The sequence below is a fragment of the Drosophila rhopaloa genome, unplaced genomic scaffold (genome assembly GCF_018152115.1).
Source record: "Drosophila rhopaloa isolate 14029-0021.01 unplaced genomic scaffold, ASM1815211v1 contig_3, whole genome shotgun sequence".
Taxonomy (NCBI): Eukaryota; Metazoa; Arthropoda; class Insecta; order Diptera; family Drosophilidae; genus Drosophila; species Drosophila rhopaloa.
Genome location: NW_025335123.1, coordinates 16,745,859 through 16,761,731, shown reverse-complemented (window position 1 = coordinate 16,761,731; position 15,873 = coordinate 16,745,859). Strand labels below are relative to the sequence as shown.

At 39.2% G+C, this 15,873-nt stretch overlaps 2 protein-coding genes across 3 annotated transcripts in view; both read left to right on the top strand.

Annotated features, from left to right (window-relative positions):
• The first annotated feature begins 455 nt into the window (after window positions 1–455).
• LOC108051137 (nose resistant to fluoxetine protein 6) lies at window positions 456–5,509 on the top strand. Its single transcript, XM_017133124.2, has 6 exons — window positions 456–840; window positions 2,705–3,107; window positions 3,164–3,237; window positions 3,303–3,832; window positions 4,260–4,916; window positions 5,208–5,509. The coding sequence occupies exons 1-6, from the start codon at window positions 555–557 to the stop codon at window positions 5,469–5,471; spliced, it is 2,214 nt and encodes a 737-aa protein (XP_016988613.1). The 5' UTR covers window positions 456–554; the 3' UTR covers window positions 5,472–5,509.
• A 557-nt stretch (window positions 5,510–6,066) lies between these two features.
• The window catches only part of LOC108051099 (tyrosine-protein phosphatase non-receptor type 9), a 34,373-nt gene continuing 24,566 nt past the window's right edge, over window positions 6,067–15,873 (top strand). Inside the window, exon 1 of one of the 2 annotated variants that reach the window (XM_017133056.2) lies at window positions 6,067–6,144. In XM_017133056.2, the coding sequence (XP_016988545.1) occupies window positions 6,115–6,144 (30 nt within the window). In that variant the 5' untranslated portion in view covers window positions 6,067–6,114. Of the gene's footprint in view, window positions 6,145–14,904; window positions 15,181–15,873 lie in introns of those variants that run through there. The other variant, XM_017133053.2, reaches the window with a different exon arrangement.

The window sequence follows — 15,873 nt, the reverse complement described above, 5'->3', positions numbered from 1 at the left end:
ATAATGGAACTCCATGAGTCGCCTGATGAACTGTCTGCAATCTTGACCAGCACTGCGTCTACTACTATTTTTTGTCTTTGACATGGATTTATGGACGCCGGACTGGGCCCACAAATCCGTATGGCGGATCCAGTTTGCGGTTATATGTGGTAATGGCGATCTGGAAGTCGGGGTAACCAGGTGCTGGTGATCGGTGGATGGTGGAGCGGGGGGACGAGAGCCAGATAAGACACACGGGGCGATAAAGCGGGCAATGCAAGCCAATTGATTAGCAGACGCTGGAGGAGAGGTTTTACCCTTATCGGGGGGCTACACAAGACCAGTAGCAATATTTATAGACTCCAGGGGCGAGCGGTGCTTGGTCATCGACGCCCTCAAGTGCCCACTTGAATCGCACCTATGCGAAAATCCAACCGAAAAAAAAGAACTAGCCTATAAAAGAAGCACGATCTCAGCGATCGCCCACTCAGTAACACACTCCACCTTTAGGTGGTCGCGACGCGCACTCCAGATTCCAGTACCTATACCTGTACCTGTATCCAACGCACAGGATTATGAAGGACCATTTCGGTGTCCTGGCAGTCGCGCTGCTGATCGCAACCGTTGCCGCTCAGGATCCGTCTTCCAACTACCTTCTCTCCGGTCACTCAACCCCGCTGAGCAGCAGTCTGGCCCACCAGTTCTTCAATTTGGCCTCCCAGCACGCACAGCTGGCCAATGAGACCGGAAACCAGGTGGCCCGCATCTCCAGGGAAGGAACCTACGATGACGACCAGTGCGATCGGGATATTAACCGCATCCGGGATGCCATCGACAACCTGGAGGAGTGGGCTCTGGAATGTAAGCATAAGATGGAGGTGGTTTCTTTTTAGGGATTGGTGATCTACCTTGAACATTAGGTTCAGGATACATAGCTTATCTAATTCTTGAATACACTTGGCAAGGTCATCATAGCCATTAATGACTTTGGAATGTATACATTAGACGGAGGTGCTTTCTTTCTAGGGATCAGTGATCGCTTTTACCAAATACCTCGATCATTAGGTACTAGAGTTATAGAACTATTTCATCCAATTCATCTTCAATCTGCCTAACTGATTATAATTTGGACATGATCATAGCCTTTCAGGAGAAAATTGTGTTTTACTGATCTTAATTTAAATATAGCTTTATTTTTGTTTTCAATCTCCTTTCTTACTTTATAGAGTTTTAAAGTTTTAAAGTTAAATTTGTTATCGATCCATTCTAAAGTATTTAAAATTGAACAATACGTTAATTATAAATTGGAATCATTAAAGTTAATGAAGGATAATTGAAATGATCCAATTAAGATTGTTTTGATACGTACCCGAATAATATTTGAAATCAATACTTACATACTTAAAATTTTCTTCCACTTCTTTTTAAATTTGTACCCCTTTTATTACCACCAATCCACTTTACTTTTTGCATTATCCGTAATCAGTTTTGTATTGGCCAATCATAAATTAAATTTCGCCATGATTTCATTTTTATGAGTGCCGTAATTTCAATTGCAAATCCATTGAATCACTAAATTGGCAGCGATAAGATCTGGCTAAGGCCTGCTAAATTTCCCACATGATATCATGAAATGAGAAGTGGTTTTGCATGGGAATTTGCATTGTAATTTATAGAAGAGATTGTTAGGTAAATAAAGCGAGACTGATAAGTCCACTTGTCCTTCTGATCCCTGGGTTTTATAAATCTGATTATTACCTTTAAATGATGTGACCTCGTTTCGGTGATTTCACAATTCCATTCATAATTTTAACGACAAAGTGGTTTGTAAAGTATGGAACCTATAAATCCGTATCAGCGGATGTTGACGGTTTTAAGTGGAGTGCAATTTACGATATCCATAAATCAGAAGTCAGGAAAAGTAAACTGCACAGGTCCGCTACATTAAACGTATCTATCCCGTATCATATCAAACGCCTTTAATCTAACGGCTTATCGCTAATGAAATTCCCAAGCATGAAGCCTGCAGGTGCAACATTAACTAGTCTTAACATATAGTATTATTTTTAGAATGTACTTCGATACTTCTTCAAATTAATACAATACTTAAAAATCAAAAGTAGTACTTGAATTATGATGAATTGATAAAGTTCTGTTCCTTTAGATTATTATGAACTGATAAAGCTCTTTTCCTCTAGATTATCATTAGACTTATCTTAAATTCTTAAATTCTAAACAGTAATAATAACATATTATTTAAGAATGTATTGCGACAGCTCTCTAATTACTACAATACTTAAAAATCAGAAGTAGTTATTTGACTATGATGAATTGATAAAGTTTAGTTATTAGAGATACATTTTATTATAATAATTTTGTGAATGCCACTTCTTTGATCATAATTTTTTCGAAAAACATAATTTTTTAGCTAAGAAAGCCAGTTTGTTGGAAATTTTGTAACGTGTTCAAAAAGGTTACCATATCAACATTCGACCTCTATTTCCCAGGGTTTTGATTAAAAACCGAAAGGCGAGCAGTATTTTTCCGGATTTTATCCATACTTAACGAATTTAATTAATAATATATGTCAAGCATAGTGTGATTCATAGAACTCAATTTCTTCCCGATTGGTTAAAATGTCTTTAAATTGAGTCAGCACTAAGAGCCTAAAGTGGTCCTTCGAGCAGGATGGATTAATCAGGATGCATTTTTCGATTCCTTGCAGTTCCGGACACATGGGGTCGATTGCCCATGGGTCTCTTCTGGGGCCACACAATCAGCATGGGTCAGTACGAAGAGTGCGTGGCAGCGTCCTCCACCTACGGCGATGAAATCCGTGGACAGTACTGCTTGGCCCGCCTGAACATCACCACGTTCTATGATTCGGTGAAGAAACGTGGCGAAGAGTTCGCCCGCATTAGTTACAAACAAACAGATCCTGAGTTCTTTGAGCTGGGCATCTGTATTCCCTCGACGTGCAGTCCCGAGAAGTCCGATCAATTGCTCAAGTACGCCGTTTCCTACTTTTATGGCCAGGATGTTACCCAATCCACATTTGAAATGGTCACGGAATCGCGCTGCAAATACGATGCACCCATCGAGCTACGCGGCATTGACATTTTCGCCATGTAAGTGTACTAATTATTTGTGTGGATGATAATACTAATATTATATACCTCGACAGCATCTTCTTCTCGCTGATCATCTTCTTCATGGTGGCCAGCAGTGTTTACGATTACATCCAGACTCGCAATGGAGGTAAGTTGCAGATGGCGCAAGTCGTCCGTGATGTATGCTAATGAACCCCTCTTTTCCCCCATTAGCTCCCAAGAAACCCTTGTTGGTGGCCTTTTCCGTGCTGACCAACGCCCCCAAAATCTTCACCGTGAAGAAGGTGAACAATCCCAATGTGATCCACTGCCTGAACGGCCTGCGTTGCTTCAGTATGATGTGGGTGGTCTTTGGCCATGGGTACATGACCTTCTACGACCTGCCGCACATCAACAAGAACAAGTTCTACACCTGGGTGCAGACCCCCTATTCGATGTTGGTCCAGAACGGATCCCTCTGCGTGGACACCTTCTTCTTCATGTCCGGACTGCTGATGTGCTGGGGCGCCTTCCGCGAATTGGAGCGCACCAAGGGCAAGCTGAACATCCCCATGATGTACTTCCATCGCTACATCCGACTCACTCCGGTGGTGGCCGTCGTCGTCCTCTACATTATGTCGCTCTATAAGTACTCGGGCGCAGGACCCATGTGGTTCAAGTTGGGCACCCAGGATCAAAGGTGCGCCGACACCTGGTGGGCCACGCTGATCTACATCCAGAACTACGCCTTCCCCTACAGCATTGTGAGTTTTCTCTCGTCATACACATCATTTCATCTCGATCGAAATTAAAAAAATAATTACTTTGGTCCTTAAAAAAATTACCTTTTATATTAATAATCCCTGCTAAATGGTCCAGTGTTCCCTATACTATTATTCTTCATTGATTTTTCTCCAGAAATATTATTATTATTAATTGTATTTCTTTTTCTGCCACTCTTAATCGAATTACTTTAACTGGTTAATTGTTTTTATTCTTTAAAAAAAACATACCTCATTTAAAATTTCCAAAATCAAGGTCATAAAATGAATTTAAATCAAAATCTCATTGGTTTGTAAAAGCTTTTAGTAAACTGTCAAGATTCTTAATTACTAGATCTGTATTTGTTGAATGACATGAAACCAAACCTCCATATTAATAGATCTGGAATTGCCTTTTTCCCATCCTTAGTGCATCTCCCAATCCTGGTATTTGGCCGTGGACACCCAGCTCTACTTCCTGTCGCCGCTGTTCCTGATTCCTTTGTGGAAATGGGGCAAGAAGGCCTTGGTGCCCATCGTGATCTTCCTGATTTTGTGCCTGGGCGGCACTTTCGCCACCTTCATGTTGAACGACTTCACGCTATTCCGCGTGCAGGACGATCATGTGGATCTGCGCCAGCGGTTGACCTACTATCCAACCCATACGCGCATTCCCACCTGGCTGATTGGCGTGATCTTCGGCTACTTCCTGTTCACCCGTAACCGTGGACGCCAGATCCCGATGGTCAAGCCGTTGGTGTTGACCGGATGGTTTGTGGCCATTGGAACGATGTTGGCCTGCATGTGGGGACCCTACTGGCGCATCCTGCCGGACACACCCGACTCCCCGCTGATCGAGGGCGCCTTCTTCGAGCCTCTGAGCAGGACCTCGTGGGCTTTGTCCATCGGCTGGATCGTTTGGGCCTGCTACAATGGCCACGGCGGCCTGGTCAATGACTTCCTGTCCTGGGGCTTCTTTACCGGCTTCAGCCGACTGACCTACTGCATGTACGTCATCCATCGCATTGTCCAGCTGGTCAACGCCGCTCGTCTGCAGACGGACACCCACTTCTCCAACTACGATGCGGTGAGTAGATGGGGTTACTATAGTCTAAATACCATTAGTAGACTGGTTAACTTTATCAATGCTTTCTCAATAGTCGTATCACATTTCACGGTTCTTAACTTATATTTTCGTTGTTCTTCCATGAAATAAACAGGAGCAAATAATGAATTTTCTCAACCTAGTTAATTGCTTATGTAATAGTAAAAAATTAACCCAATTTCTTTCTGGAACTCCCGTTCCTTTGTCCTTAGACTTAACCTCCTAAAAACTAACTAAAACCTGAAAACTATTAATCTAAAATCTCATTTATAGATCCTCCGCTGGTGGCACGACTTCGGCATCACCCTCACCGCCTCGATCTTCGCCACTTTGGCCTTTGAGGCACCCATTTTGGGCATCGAGAAGGCGATCTTCGGCAAACCGGCGCCCAAGAAGCCCACTCCTGGCGAGCTGGCCAAAACTGCCCAGGTGGCAGATGCCCCTGCTCCTGCTCCTGTTCCTGCTCCCGTCGCCCCCGAACCTAAGGCGGAAATCTCGCCCGCTCCCAGCAGCGAGGAGAATCCATCCAAGGCTTAGGCTTCTCAGCCTCAAAACGTTTTTTTTTTTTCCCCAAACGAAACAATTTTTTATGTGTAGTTAGTTTTATTTATTAAACATTTTTAACAACCAAAAAGAAAAGTGTTTTGTTTTTAATGTAATGGCTTGGTGACCTCAATCTTGGCAGTTAAGTGAGCTCTAACTGCTCTTCTAGGCACGTAGCTTAATAAATCGGAATGAGATTTTATCCCTTAAAATATGTGTTTTAAATCATTAAACTAAATTTTCACACAAATTTGGAATAATGAGTATAAAATTGTATAACCCGTTTTGTATGGAAGATGATAGTAATTAAATAGTTGAGAAGGTACAAACATTCGATGAATTAAGTCGTTTTTTTTATTTTAGGATTCTAGGGATTATACATAAGAAACCAAGCATAGGGAACTTAAAGATAGGCCTTTAAATTTTACACAAATAAACTGAATAATAATTATAAAATGAAGTTAAGAAATCATTTACAAGTGTTTATTATAGAATACCCTTAATACTTAGTTTGGACTTACGACTAGCTAAGACACGAACCAGCTGTCAAGTGCTGCTTGATTTTTTAGTTAATTTTAACCCATGGTAATATTCGGGCGGCTAGAACATGGTCACATTCTTATTTACTCGGTAAAAAATGGCGTCGAAGGCAGAAGAACAACAAATCGTAAGTGTTCCGTTCCAAACAAATAAATATTGTTTATACGCGTTGGCGCGGTAGGCGGGGCCACTTTACCCGCTTTGCCGCCCACTGACACACCCGCCAAGAGGCGGGCATGGGGTGGCAATCGCCGTGGGCTGAGGGAAAAAGGACTTGCAACGCGGAAAACCCTTAAAAACCGAAAGGCTTAACGAAACGTTTACCGAAATTTTGCGTGCGTGTTTTCAACCTGTATTTTTGTGTATGTGTATGTGTGTCGCTATGCGAGTTTACCTGTGTGAGTTTGTATGTTGGGCAAACTTCTTGTGTAGGGGTATTTGTGTGCATGTTCCGCAATTGCAATATATAATGCAAATGTGTGTGCGTGTTTATGTCGGTTAACACGTGCCGCCCCCGACCCTCCTATATCAGTTTATCTCCCTCCCACTCGCATTCCATAGCAGCTCTCTTATCACTGCAGCAACAACAACAATGCTTTTGTGATTATGTGTTTGTGTGGGTTCGCTTCATTAGGGAAAGTGATTTCCGGAGTGCAGTTGTTGTTGCTGCAAAAGGGTCAAAAACCGGTTTAGTTGCAGGGAAAAACTAAAGACGAATGGTGAAAAAACGCTTTCCCTTTGCCCAAATGACAGTAGTTGTTTCTTTAAGGCCGGTCAATTTCGCATTGCAAAGATCGTTGTTCCCAATCCCACTGTCAAACACACACAAACACAATTGCACTCCCATTGTTTGCTTAATCACTTAACGAGTGCGAAGGAGAGAGAAAGAGTGATAGGGGGAGAAGAGCAGAGTGAGTGGAAAAGAGCGACTAAATATATTAATTTAATTGGGATTTCAAAATTTCCTTCTCATTGCTCAAAGCGATTAAAAAAATCTCCACAATATACATTCATTTGTGATATTTCATAAAATTGCGACTTCAAAATTCTTTAAGTTATTGCTAATAACAGATAAACAATTCTAAAAAATAATTATTCATTATTATCTGTGAGTAATTTATTGTTCAAATAAAAAAATATATATAAATTCTCTGTTTAATTTTTTTTTTTCAAAATGTGTTATAAAATTTTGTTTAATGCAAAACCAGGTAAAAATGTACCAAAACATTTTCGTAAAAAATTATTAAATGATTTTTAGAAGGAAAAAAAAGAAATTGTTTTTGTATTAATTTGATTGTAAAATGTAATAAAATTTTAAAAAATCTACAGCTACAGTTTCTTTTTAATCTCTTTGCTCTTTTAATTGGTAAATAATTCCACGAAATTTATTCGTCGTTCCGCAATGGGTTCATTATTTTTGTACCCTGAAATTCCTTTGTAGTCGTCAGTTTTTCCCAATTTTCATTTTCTCTACGCCAATCGGAAGTGACTTTGTTTATGTGCTTTCCTGATAATTTATTTATTTTCTTCTAGAGATACCCCCGTCTACTCAACTCGGAATTTCAAATTTCCTAGGAAATCTTTTTCGGGTCTTCAAATTGGTTTAAAGCGAAATTTTCATTCATGCAAATTTATCGTTGTTATGATAATGTGAGAAAAGGGGAGAAGGTCAAATTAAGGTTTATTTTCTAATTTGCCAATAAGAGCACAATTTTACTTAGCCGTTTTGTATTGTTTTAAAAACGCTAAATATGTCATGTGTAATCAAATTCTAATCATTAACCTTGTGTCTAAATGATTTTTACACTCAACCTTTACGAAGATTAATATTAAATTCGTTTTTTTGCTTGATTAAAACGATTGAGATTCGTAGCTTAATGAAATAAATTATTGCTTTGTTATTACTACATGTATAATTAAAATATATAGGTATTCAAAAGGAGACCTTTGGCGTAACCTTAGCGTAAAAGAAATGGCAAACTCACATTTCTCTCCTGGCATTCAAACGACGATTCGATTGATGAAAAGTCCTGGAAATGACAACTTCGCTGGCATCCTTTGATAAATTGCCACACTGTCTCCTACTTTTCCCCCGCATATTTGTGTGCGCACAATTGATTTCACTTGAATTGACATTACTAACTACAAATTGTTGCGTTTTCATTGTTGCATATTTGCCAACTTTTGTTGGCATCCACCCTCATCTGTCTGTCTGTCTGCCTGTCTGCTCGATGCATAAATCAAATTGCTCATAAAAAGGGCAGACAGTCGGGCAACAACAATGACAACACTTCACCCAGCTCTCTGGTTTTCAGTTCCTCCGTTCATTTCCATGTGCACAAATAAATTTATTTGTGCAGTAAATACGCCAGTGGCGAGGCTCATCTTTGTGGAAGGGGGGTCCTCAGTTGCTGAACACAAGTGGATTCGCACTAAAACTGTCTTGAGTGATAGATTTTACTAAAAAGGGTTTAAATCGCAAAAACAACTAGATGAAAGTCCTTTTCTAAACTTAAGATCTTTCATTAACAATACATATATGAAAGGCAGAACTATTAAGGAATTATTTGTTATTCTTACTTTATAATACATTTTATTATACAAATATAACAAAATCAAAACATTCTTTATATGGTAATTATGGTAATAATAGTAACATTTGTGTAACCCTTTTTCGAATCCTTTGAAGGAACCCTTTGCGGCATTTCCTGCAACCCACCTCTGCGCTGCGAGCGCTTCAAAAGTTATGAAATATTTGTGTCCCATTGCAGTTGACTGCTCGTCCTGTCCTCCGACTTGGCTTCCTTCCCACCATTATTGCCCTTTTCGGTTGCCCTGGATTTATTATGGCATCCTTGTGCCGGGATTTTGAACCCCCAGTCAGAGTACAATAACCCAGGACGGCCGAAGGATGAGTGGGCGAATGGGGATTGAGGATGAGGTGCGGCAGCCTGTTGCTATGCCTGTTCTTGATTTCGTTTGCTCAGCCAGCCGGTTGGGCTTCCTCATTTGCGTTGATTAAGCCGCGAGGGCTGTGCCACAGATAGCAGCCACAATAACTTTCATTAAAAACGAAAAAGCGGAGAATGAAAATAAAATGGAAAATAAACAAAACGTCGGTTGTGCAACTGGGCCCATGTGTGTACGCTCGTGGAAATGGGTCAGCCCAGTCCCAGTGCTCTCTTATCATAGCCCACAAAAAGCCAACAGCCCACAGCCCACAAATCCCACAGCCCAAAGTGGAACAGCCGCCCGCCCGGACCGAAATCAAACTGGAACGGGGGCTGCTCCTCCCCCTTTCCTCCTTTCCCCCCCGCCGATTCTCTTTGGGGAGCCCCGAGCGCCTAGCAAAAATAATATTCCGAAAATAAACATGCAGGCAAAAAAAATATATAGGGGAGAGCAAAGACAAGCCCAGGCCGACGAATGCGCAAAAAATATAAACTACAAAAGGTGTAGACTCCCCACGACCGAATGTTTTATTTTTTCACCTTCGGGAGTTGAAATATGTATAAGACTTAAATCTAGCTTTTAATGCCTGACAAGCTTTAACCCAATAAACATTAACTAATTATCTCTAAGTAACCACACAACTATCTAAACCAACTAAGAAGATATGGCTATTAGTTGCAAGATTAATCTTTAGGGTATTCTATTAGGGCAAACTACTTTGTAACACTCCAAAAATTACGCCTTTCAGCTTAGTGATGAAAACCTTTTGCGTCTGGAAAATTTAATTGCGCAATTTGCGCCCGATTACTAAAATACACTTGCTTAGGTATTTATGGAATATATGTAGGCACAAATCTGATTGTTTGAAAATATTTCATTGATACTCGTATGGACGCAAGTGGAAATTGCTCTGAATAGTTCTGTGTACTTGCTTATATATTATACTTTATAGTATAAATGTAAATAAACACATTTGTTGTCTAAATATACATTTCTATACAGGTTCCAGTATGTAGAATGTTTACAAGACTAAACGTTTAGTAGAAGTTTGTTTCAGGGATGATTTTGATTTTATCAATAACTTGATTAAAACTGTTTCGTTTGGAGTTAATTAAAATATGGTTGTTGGGGATATATGATTACTTTTCAAAAATATAACCCAACTTGATTCAATAATTCGTTTATTATTCTAATTGTCTTCTTAAAAGAGTTTTTAGTTCTAGAACAGATGTTTCATTATGATGGTCTTTCCTAACCAATAATTCGAGTTTATCTTGGATCTGCACCTTATTAACCTCCGGAATCTCCGCGCTTTTCCGTGCTTCCTGTATTGTTACCCCTTCGATTGTTTGCCAACCAACCGCTCCGCGTCCCCGGGTATTTATTTGCCAGCGAAGTGGGTCAATGGATGCCGTCTGGCCATCTGACTCCGGCCATTTAATCGTGGCCAGATCCCGGGTCCGGGATTTATTACGATTTCCCATTTACTTATGCATAATTGGAACTATTGCGATTGCTCCTACAGGCGATGGAGGAGGATAAAGATGAGGATGGGAACCACTATGGAGTAGTGTGCAGCTAGGGCATTGTGTTTCGTTTTTGTTGTTTGCCTCCATGCCTCCGTGCCAATCATGCAGGTTGTTGAACTCCCTAGACTCGCACACTCGCATGTGACCGACCGGGTGAGTGGCTCTCAGAGACCCAGCAGCTCTCCTCCGTCGCCAGTTTATTCTGATTCTGATTCCGAATCCCAATCTGCCGCTGATGCTCCGCCTCTGAGCTTTAGATGCTGGCGTGGATTTAACTTGACGTTGGCCTGCTCTGTGCTTCCGCAATGACTTCTTCTTCGCGAGTACAGTAAATACCAGATAGGGAGCGTACGATAAGGTAAAAGGCAACTCTATTTGAAGAACCTAGAAAGCCAGGCCCTTACATCAAAAATATAGCAAAAGATCACAGATTCCCCGGGGGATTTTATTTCATTTAGTTGGATGTGCACATTTAAGCTACAAAATATTAAGAAACTTGTAAAGGACGATATTTTCTATATATTTTGCTCAAATAAAAATACAGTTAACATTAACTTTAAAAAACTTATCCAGAAATTTAGTAGAAACTGAACAATTTAGATATAAACATATTTTCTTAGACATTGATCTAAAAGTTTTAAGGCCATAAGTTATTATAAGTTTTATAAGTTTTCTCTTATTGGGTACCTACAGTGCTGTATCTAACTTTTTCGCCTTTTTTTTACCATCTCTTTTTCTTTTTCGTTGCTCTGCCCAGTTCTTTGGCTTTCTTTTAAACTATTACTACTAAAATTGTTGGCTTTGCATTGCTTTACTTTTGCTGCTGTTGGTTCTTATACAAATATAGTTTCTAATGCGAGAGGGTTCCATTGTCTGAGTTTTCATTTCCGCTGTTCTCCATCTTCTCCAGCTCCTCCTCTCAACTCATTGTGTCGTGCTCAAGTCTTCATTGCGATATTTTCTCAATTGCATTTGGACCACGGCCTGACAATGACATGTGTCCCCATCTCATCCGTATCTTTCATCTCTCATCTCTCGACTCCCAACTTGTCTTGATCCCATACTCAACACTTTCGAATGCCGCGGGCTTTTAAACATTTTTAACAAAAATCACAACTATGGTACACGAGGAAAAATATATTTAGTTTTTTTTTTTATATTTAAAATCTGCGGTGATTTTGAATAAGAAGAAGTTAAAGTGTTTTAACTCTTCATTGGTCGGCTTATGAGGATTAAAAGTTATGAAAAAGACCTATTTCAATTGAAGTCCAAAAAACAGCCATCAATTGTTGACCATGCTAACTTGTTATGGCATTACAAATTGAAAAAAATAACCAACCAAAACCATGTATCTATGATTTTTGCCAGGTGTAAAAAACAGAGGAGCACGTAAAAACCAAGTTGAAAGAACTCTTAGGGGGCATTGTTATTTTTTTTTTTCGCTTTTGATTGGTTTGACCGATTTACATTGTGCAAAAGAAATGAGTTTTGGGGGAGGTATAGAGTTCGCTAGATGTGGGGACCGAGGGCTTTTCATTTGTTTGGCCTACATAGAGCCCTAAAAACATGTTGCTGTTAGTTTCTCCCACATTTGGCTCTCCTGTTTAGCAGTTTTTAGCCATTTCTGATAATTAAAAAGGCAACATTTCATTTGTTTTGTTGCTTTTCTAAGCCTGTTATGCTCCCTTGGCAGTTTGCCCATCGCCTGTGCCAGAAGCATAAAACGGAGTGGATAGGAGGGGGAATGAATATATGGCAGACTTAATTGAGTCCACAGTGGAGTGGAGGGAATACTAATATGGACTCTGAAAGGGCTGCCAAGGGCTTTGATTCTATATGATTATTGCCTTAGACTTGCAGACATTATAAACTGTCTGAAAATGTTCGGTTAATGCCAAAAGAAATAAATGTTCCAGTACATATTTTCACAAAGAATTTGTTATTAATTAAATATAAGTTTCGTTAAGATAGATTATTTATGCTAATTCAATTATAACTCACTTGTTGAAGTTTGCAAATATTTTTCCTTCAGATCAATTTGTAATATCCTAATGATTGACGTATGAAATTATAATTATTGCGTCATTTACGAATGGACAAAAAATACATAGCACTTTCTTTCCAAATAAATTTTTAAATTAGTTTTTGTGTCAAGAATTTAAATTACCAGCTTCGTAATAAACCAGTTAAAAGTTGGCGGTACTTATGTCAGAAGTCTTAAGTTAGAGAAATGGGGAATGAGAAATGCTTTCAATTGCTCAGCTTAGTCACGTTCCATTGCCAACTGGAGAAATGTGTCGCATCATCGAAGGCAATACCAGGTTTTTCGGGTGGTTCCGAATCTTGCTCTGTTACGTAATCAAATAGATGCGGGGGACGGGGAATAATAATGCCCCTAATCCCATTTGTGATCACTTTCTATGAGGAATGGGGCCAACAGCGGTGGCTAATTTATGGATCAAACTTGTTTTGAGGGCGCCAAAGACAGTCGCACTTCTTTAAACTAGAACAACCTCCAAAAATTAGTGGAGATTGTAAATTAACTTTATTTTTTATTACAAGAGAAATCTAGTTTAACGAGAAAGTGTTTTCAAAAATGTTAAGATCTTATCCTAAATCTTATGAAAAGTTTGATAGTAAACCAAAACATGTAAAACCATATACAGATATTGATATATTTATTTAGTTCATACAACAATTCATTCAAAAATATGACATGGTTTCCAGTCCTATAGGTTTTATTTTGGAACCAATTTTTTAGAATACATGATAGGAACACATAAAGTTTTAACGTTAAAATGGAAAATATACGCAATAATAATTTGACTATTGAGAATACTGTATCAGTTGTGGGTTTTTTTCTTACTGAAGTTTGACTGTAGCAATCAGATCGATTCATCGGTATTAACATATGTGTGTTTAAGCTGCGGTGATTTCTTTTCGATGCGGATTTGTGTAAAAAAAACGCATCGAAAAGAAAGTTTTTCTGCTTGATGTGTGCACAGCGGCAACAACAAAAGTAGTAATAATAATTATAATATTATAACAACAACAGCAGCAGAAGCGTGATGCTTGGGGCTTTTGTCTTGTCTCAATGTCACGCCTCCCAGTAAAAAGGGGGAGGCGGGTCATGAGGGGCGATGCAGAAAACAAAGTTAAGCGAGCGTTTTGTTTAAATAATCGAGAGACAGGCGCGCACCGCAAGAAAGCGTAATAATAATGAAAAATAATAACAATAATCATGCGCAAATGGTAGAAAACAAAAAGCACTCTCGCATATATACAATATGTGAGTCGTACGCGAAGCAAGTGAAATTTTTCCTACGACACTCGAAAATGCGGCGAAATTTCTTAACACTTTCATAAGAAGTCATGAGCAGCGCAAAGAAAATAAATTAAATTAAGCCAAAAGCCGCTCAGCGAGCCGTGCCTTTCGGCATTAAGACTTAAGCTTGATTTAGTTATTTTCCTTCGTATTTTTTCCCATTTTCATTGGCGGCTTCCAACTGAGCTCGCTGCGCACTTCTGTTAGAATACAGTGAGGCATCCCTCAAAGAAATATCGCTATAAAACGTTTCTATCTCAAACAATACAAAATAAAATGTACTATTATTATTTATTAATTAAAAAGGTTAGACGGAAAAAAACGGACCCACAGTTTTTTCAGTTTTTAAAATTGTAGATTTAATTTAATTGCGTTTCAAAAAAGATGCCCCGATTAATTTTATTTAATTTTTATCCAGAGTTATTTCAAAATGTTAATTTATTTCTGCTTACAGTTTACAAAATATCCTATTTTGTATTTCAAATTATATTATTTGCCTGGCGAAGTACCACTGTACTTGCTGGCGATTAACAGATCATGATCACAGTTAATGGGCATCCTTTTAATTTTAACATGGGCTCCCGCTCTTACCCTCCCCTCTCTCTCTCTTTCTCTCTTTCCGGCTGACATTGAACTGTGTCAGTGGCAGCAGCGGCAACAACAACGTATTGTAATGGGGCGGACTGCGCTGCTCCACTCGCTCAGCCTCTCTCCGCTCAACAGTGTGCTAGCTGGATTTTAAAAGAAGATAAAATTAGTTCTCATTAACTTAATGAAATATGTATGTATTAATACAAATTTTCATAACTTTTGTAATGAGGAGCTCATATTTTCGAAGATGATTGCAAGAATTAAAGGATTAAACGTGTTAACGTTATTTTTTCCCAGAAATCTGGCTTGTGGCCAATTTTTTATTATCACTTCCCCATTACAAATATCAAAATTGAAAAGTGACCACTGATTCCACTAATTCACCCACTGTGCACTCCTCTTTCTTTTCTGCGCGTGCGCAGCCGCTCTGTCGACGCAAGCAGAGGCTGCTGGCTGCGTTTCTCGCTGTTTTCGCCGCTCGCCGTGTTCATTGTTTGTTGTCAGTCGACGCGCGTTCATCTCGTTTCATCCGCCCCGTGCGTTCGGTCCGTTTTTCTGTGATGTGGAATTAAATTATTTGTTATTTATTTGTTTTTGTGTGTGCAATAGTGTTGGTTCTAGTGGATGTGTGTGTGTCTTTGAAAAATGCCTCAAAATGCAGCAAACGCAATGGAATAAGGACAAGCCGGAGGATAGGAACAACAACAGCAGCAAGAGGGATCAGAACAGCGGCTGTCATCAGCGTCTCTTCCTGAGTATTGCAAAGGTGTGCATGCATCTCCTTCCCCCACATGGCTTTGATTTTTACTTTCTAAGCTTTTCTCTCATCTCAGGATGCTCTCTTTCTGTGGCTCTCTCATTTGCTACACATAAATAATTTATGTGAAGCTTAATTTTATAATTTTACGATAAAAATTAAACCAATTTCCTTTTAAAAAATTCAAAACCATATTTCGGAACACATTACATTTGAAATTAGATTACAAGAAAGCTTTTTGTGAGATTTTAGTTGAGCTAATGACGAAAGGAAACCTACTTTAAATTTGATATTGGATTACAAGAAAGAAGCTTATTGTGCGATTTTAGTTGAACAAATGAAGAATGGAAATCTAAACATCAAACTAGATATGAATGGGTTTTGGTTGCTGTGTAGTCACTCTCCGTCACTTGCAGTTTTATTGCCTTTGCTGGGCTATTTATAGCTCGTTTTAGTTACCTTTTTGCTCCTTTATTCCTTTTCAACTTGTTGGTCTCTCCCTCTCTCCTGTAAGCTTCGTGATGTGTTTTTCAGTTGTTCTTTCTCAACCTCTTTTTCTTGCTCTTGGCTCTTCTTTAGTTCATTAGCATCGAACAAAGAGTTCTCTGAAGTTGTCTTAACACCTGAGAATTACCGGGAAATCCAAAAGAACACATACTTATCTTTGATGCTGTATTTGTGCGCATGGTGAGAGAAACAATG

What these genes read in the sequence shown, in the direction of transcription:
- LOC108051137 (XM_017133124.2), top strand. Translation starts at nt 555, where the DNA reads ATGAAGGACCATTTCGGTGTCCTGGCAGTCGCGCTGCTGATCGCAACC. An exon ending in GGAGGAGTGGGCTCTGGAAT is followed by an intron (nt 841 to 2,704) that starts GTAAGCATAAGA and finishes GATTCCTTGCAG; the next exon opens with TTCCGGACACATGGGGTCGA. An exon ending in CATCCAGACTCGCAATGGAG is followed by an intron (nt 3,238 to 3,302) that starts GTAAGTTGCAGA and finishes TTCCCCCATTAG; the next exon opens with CTCCCAAGAAACCCTTGTTG.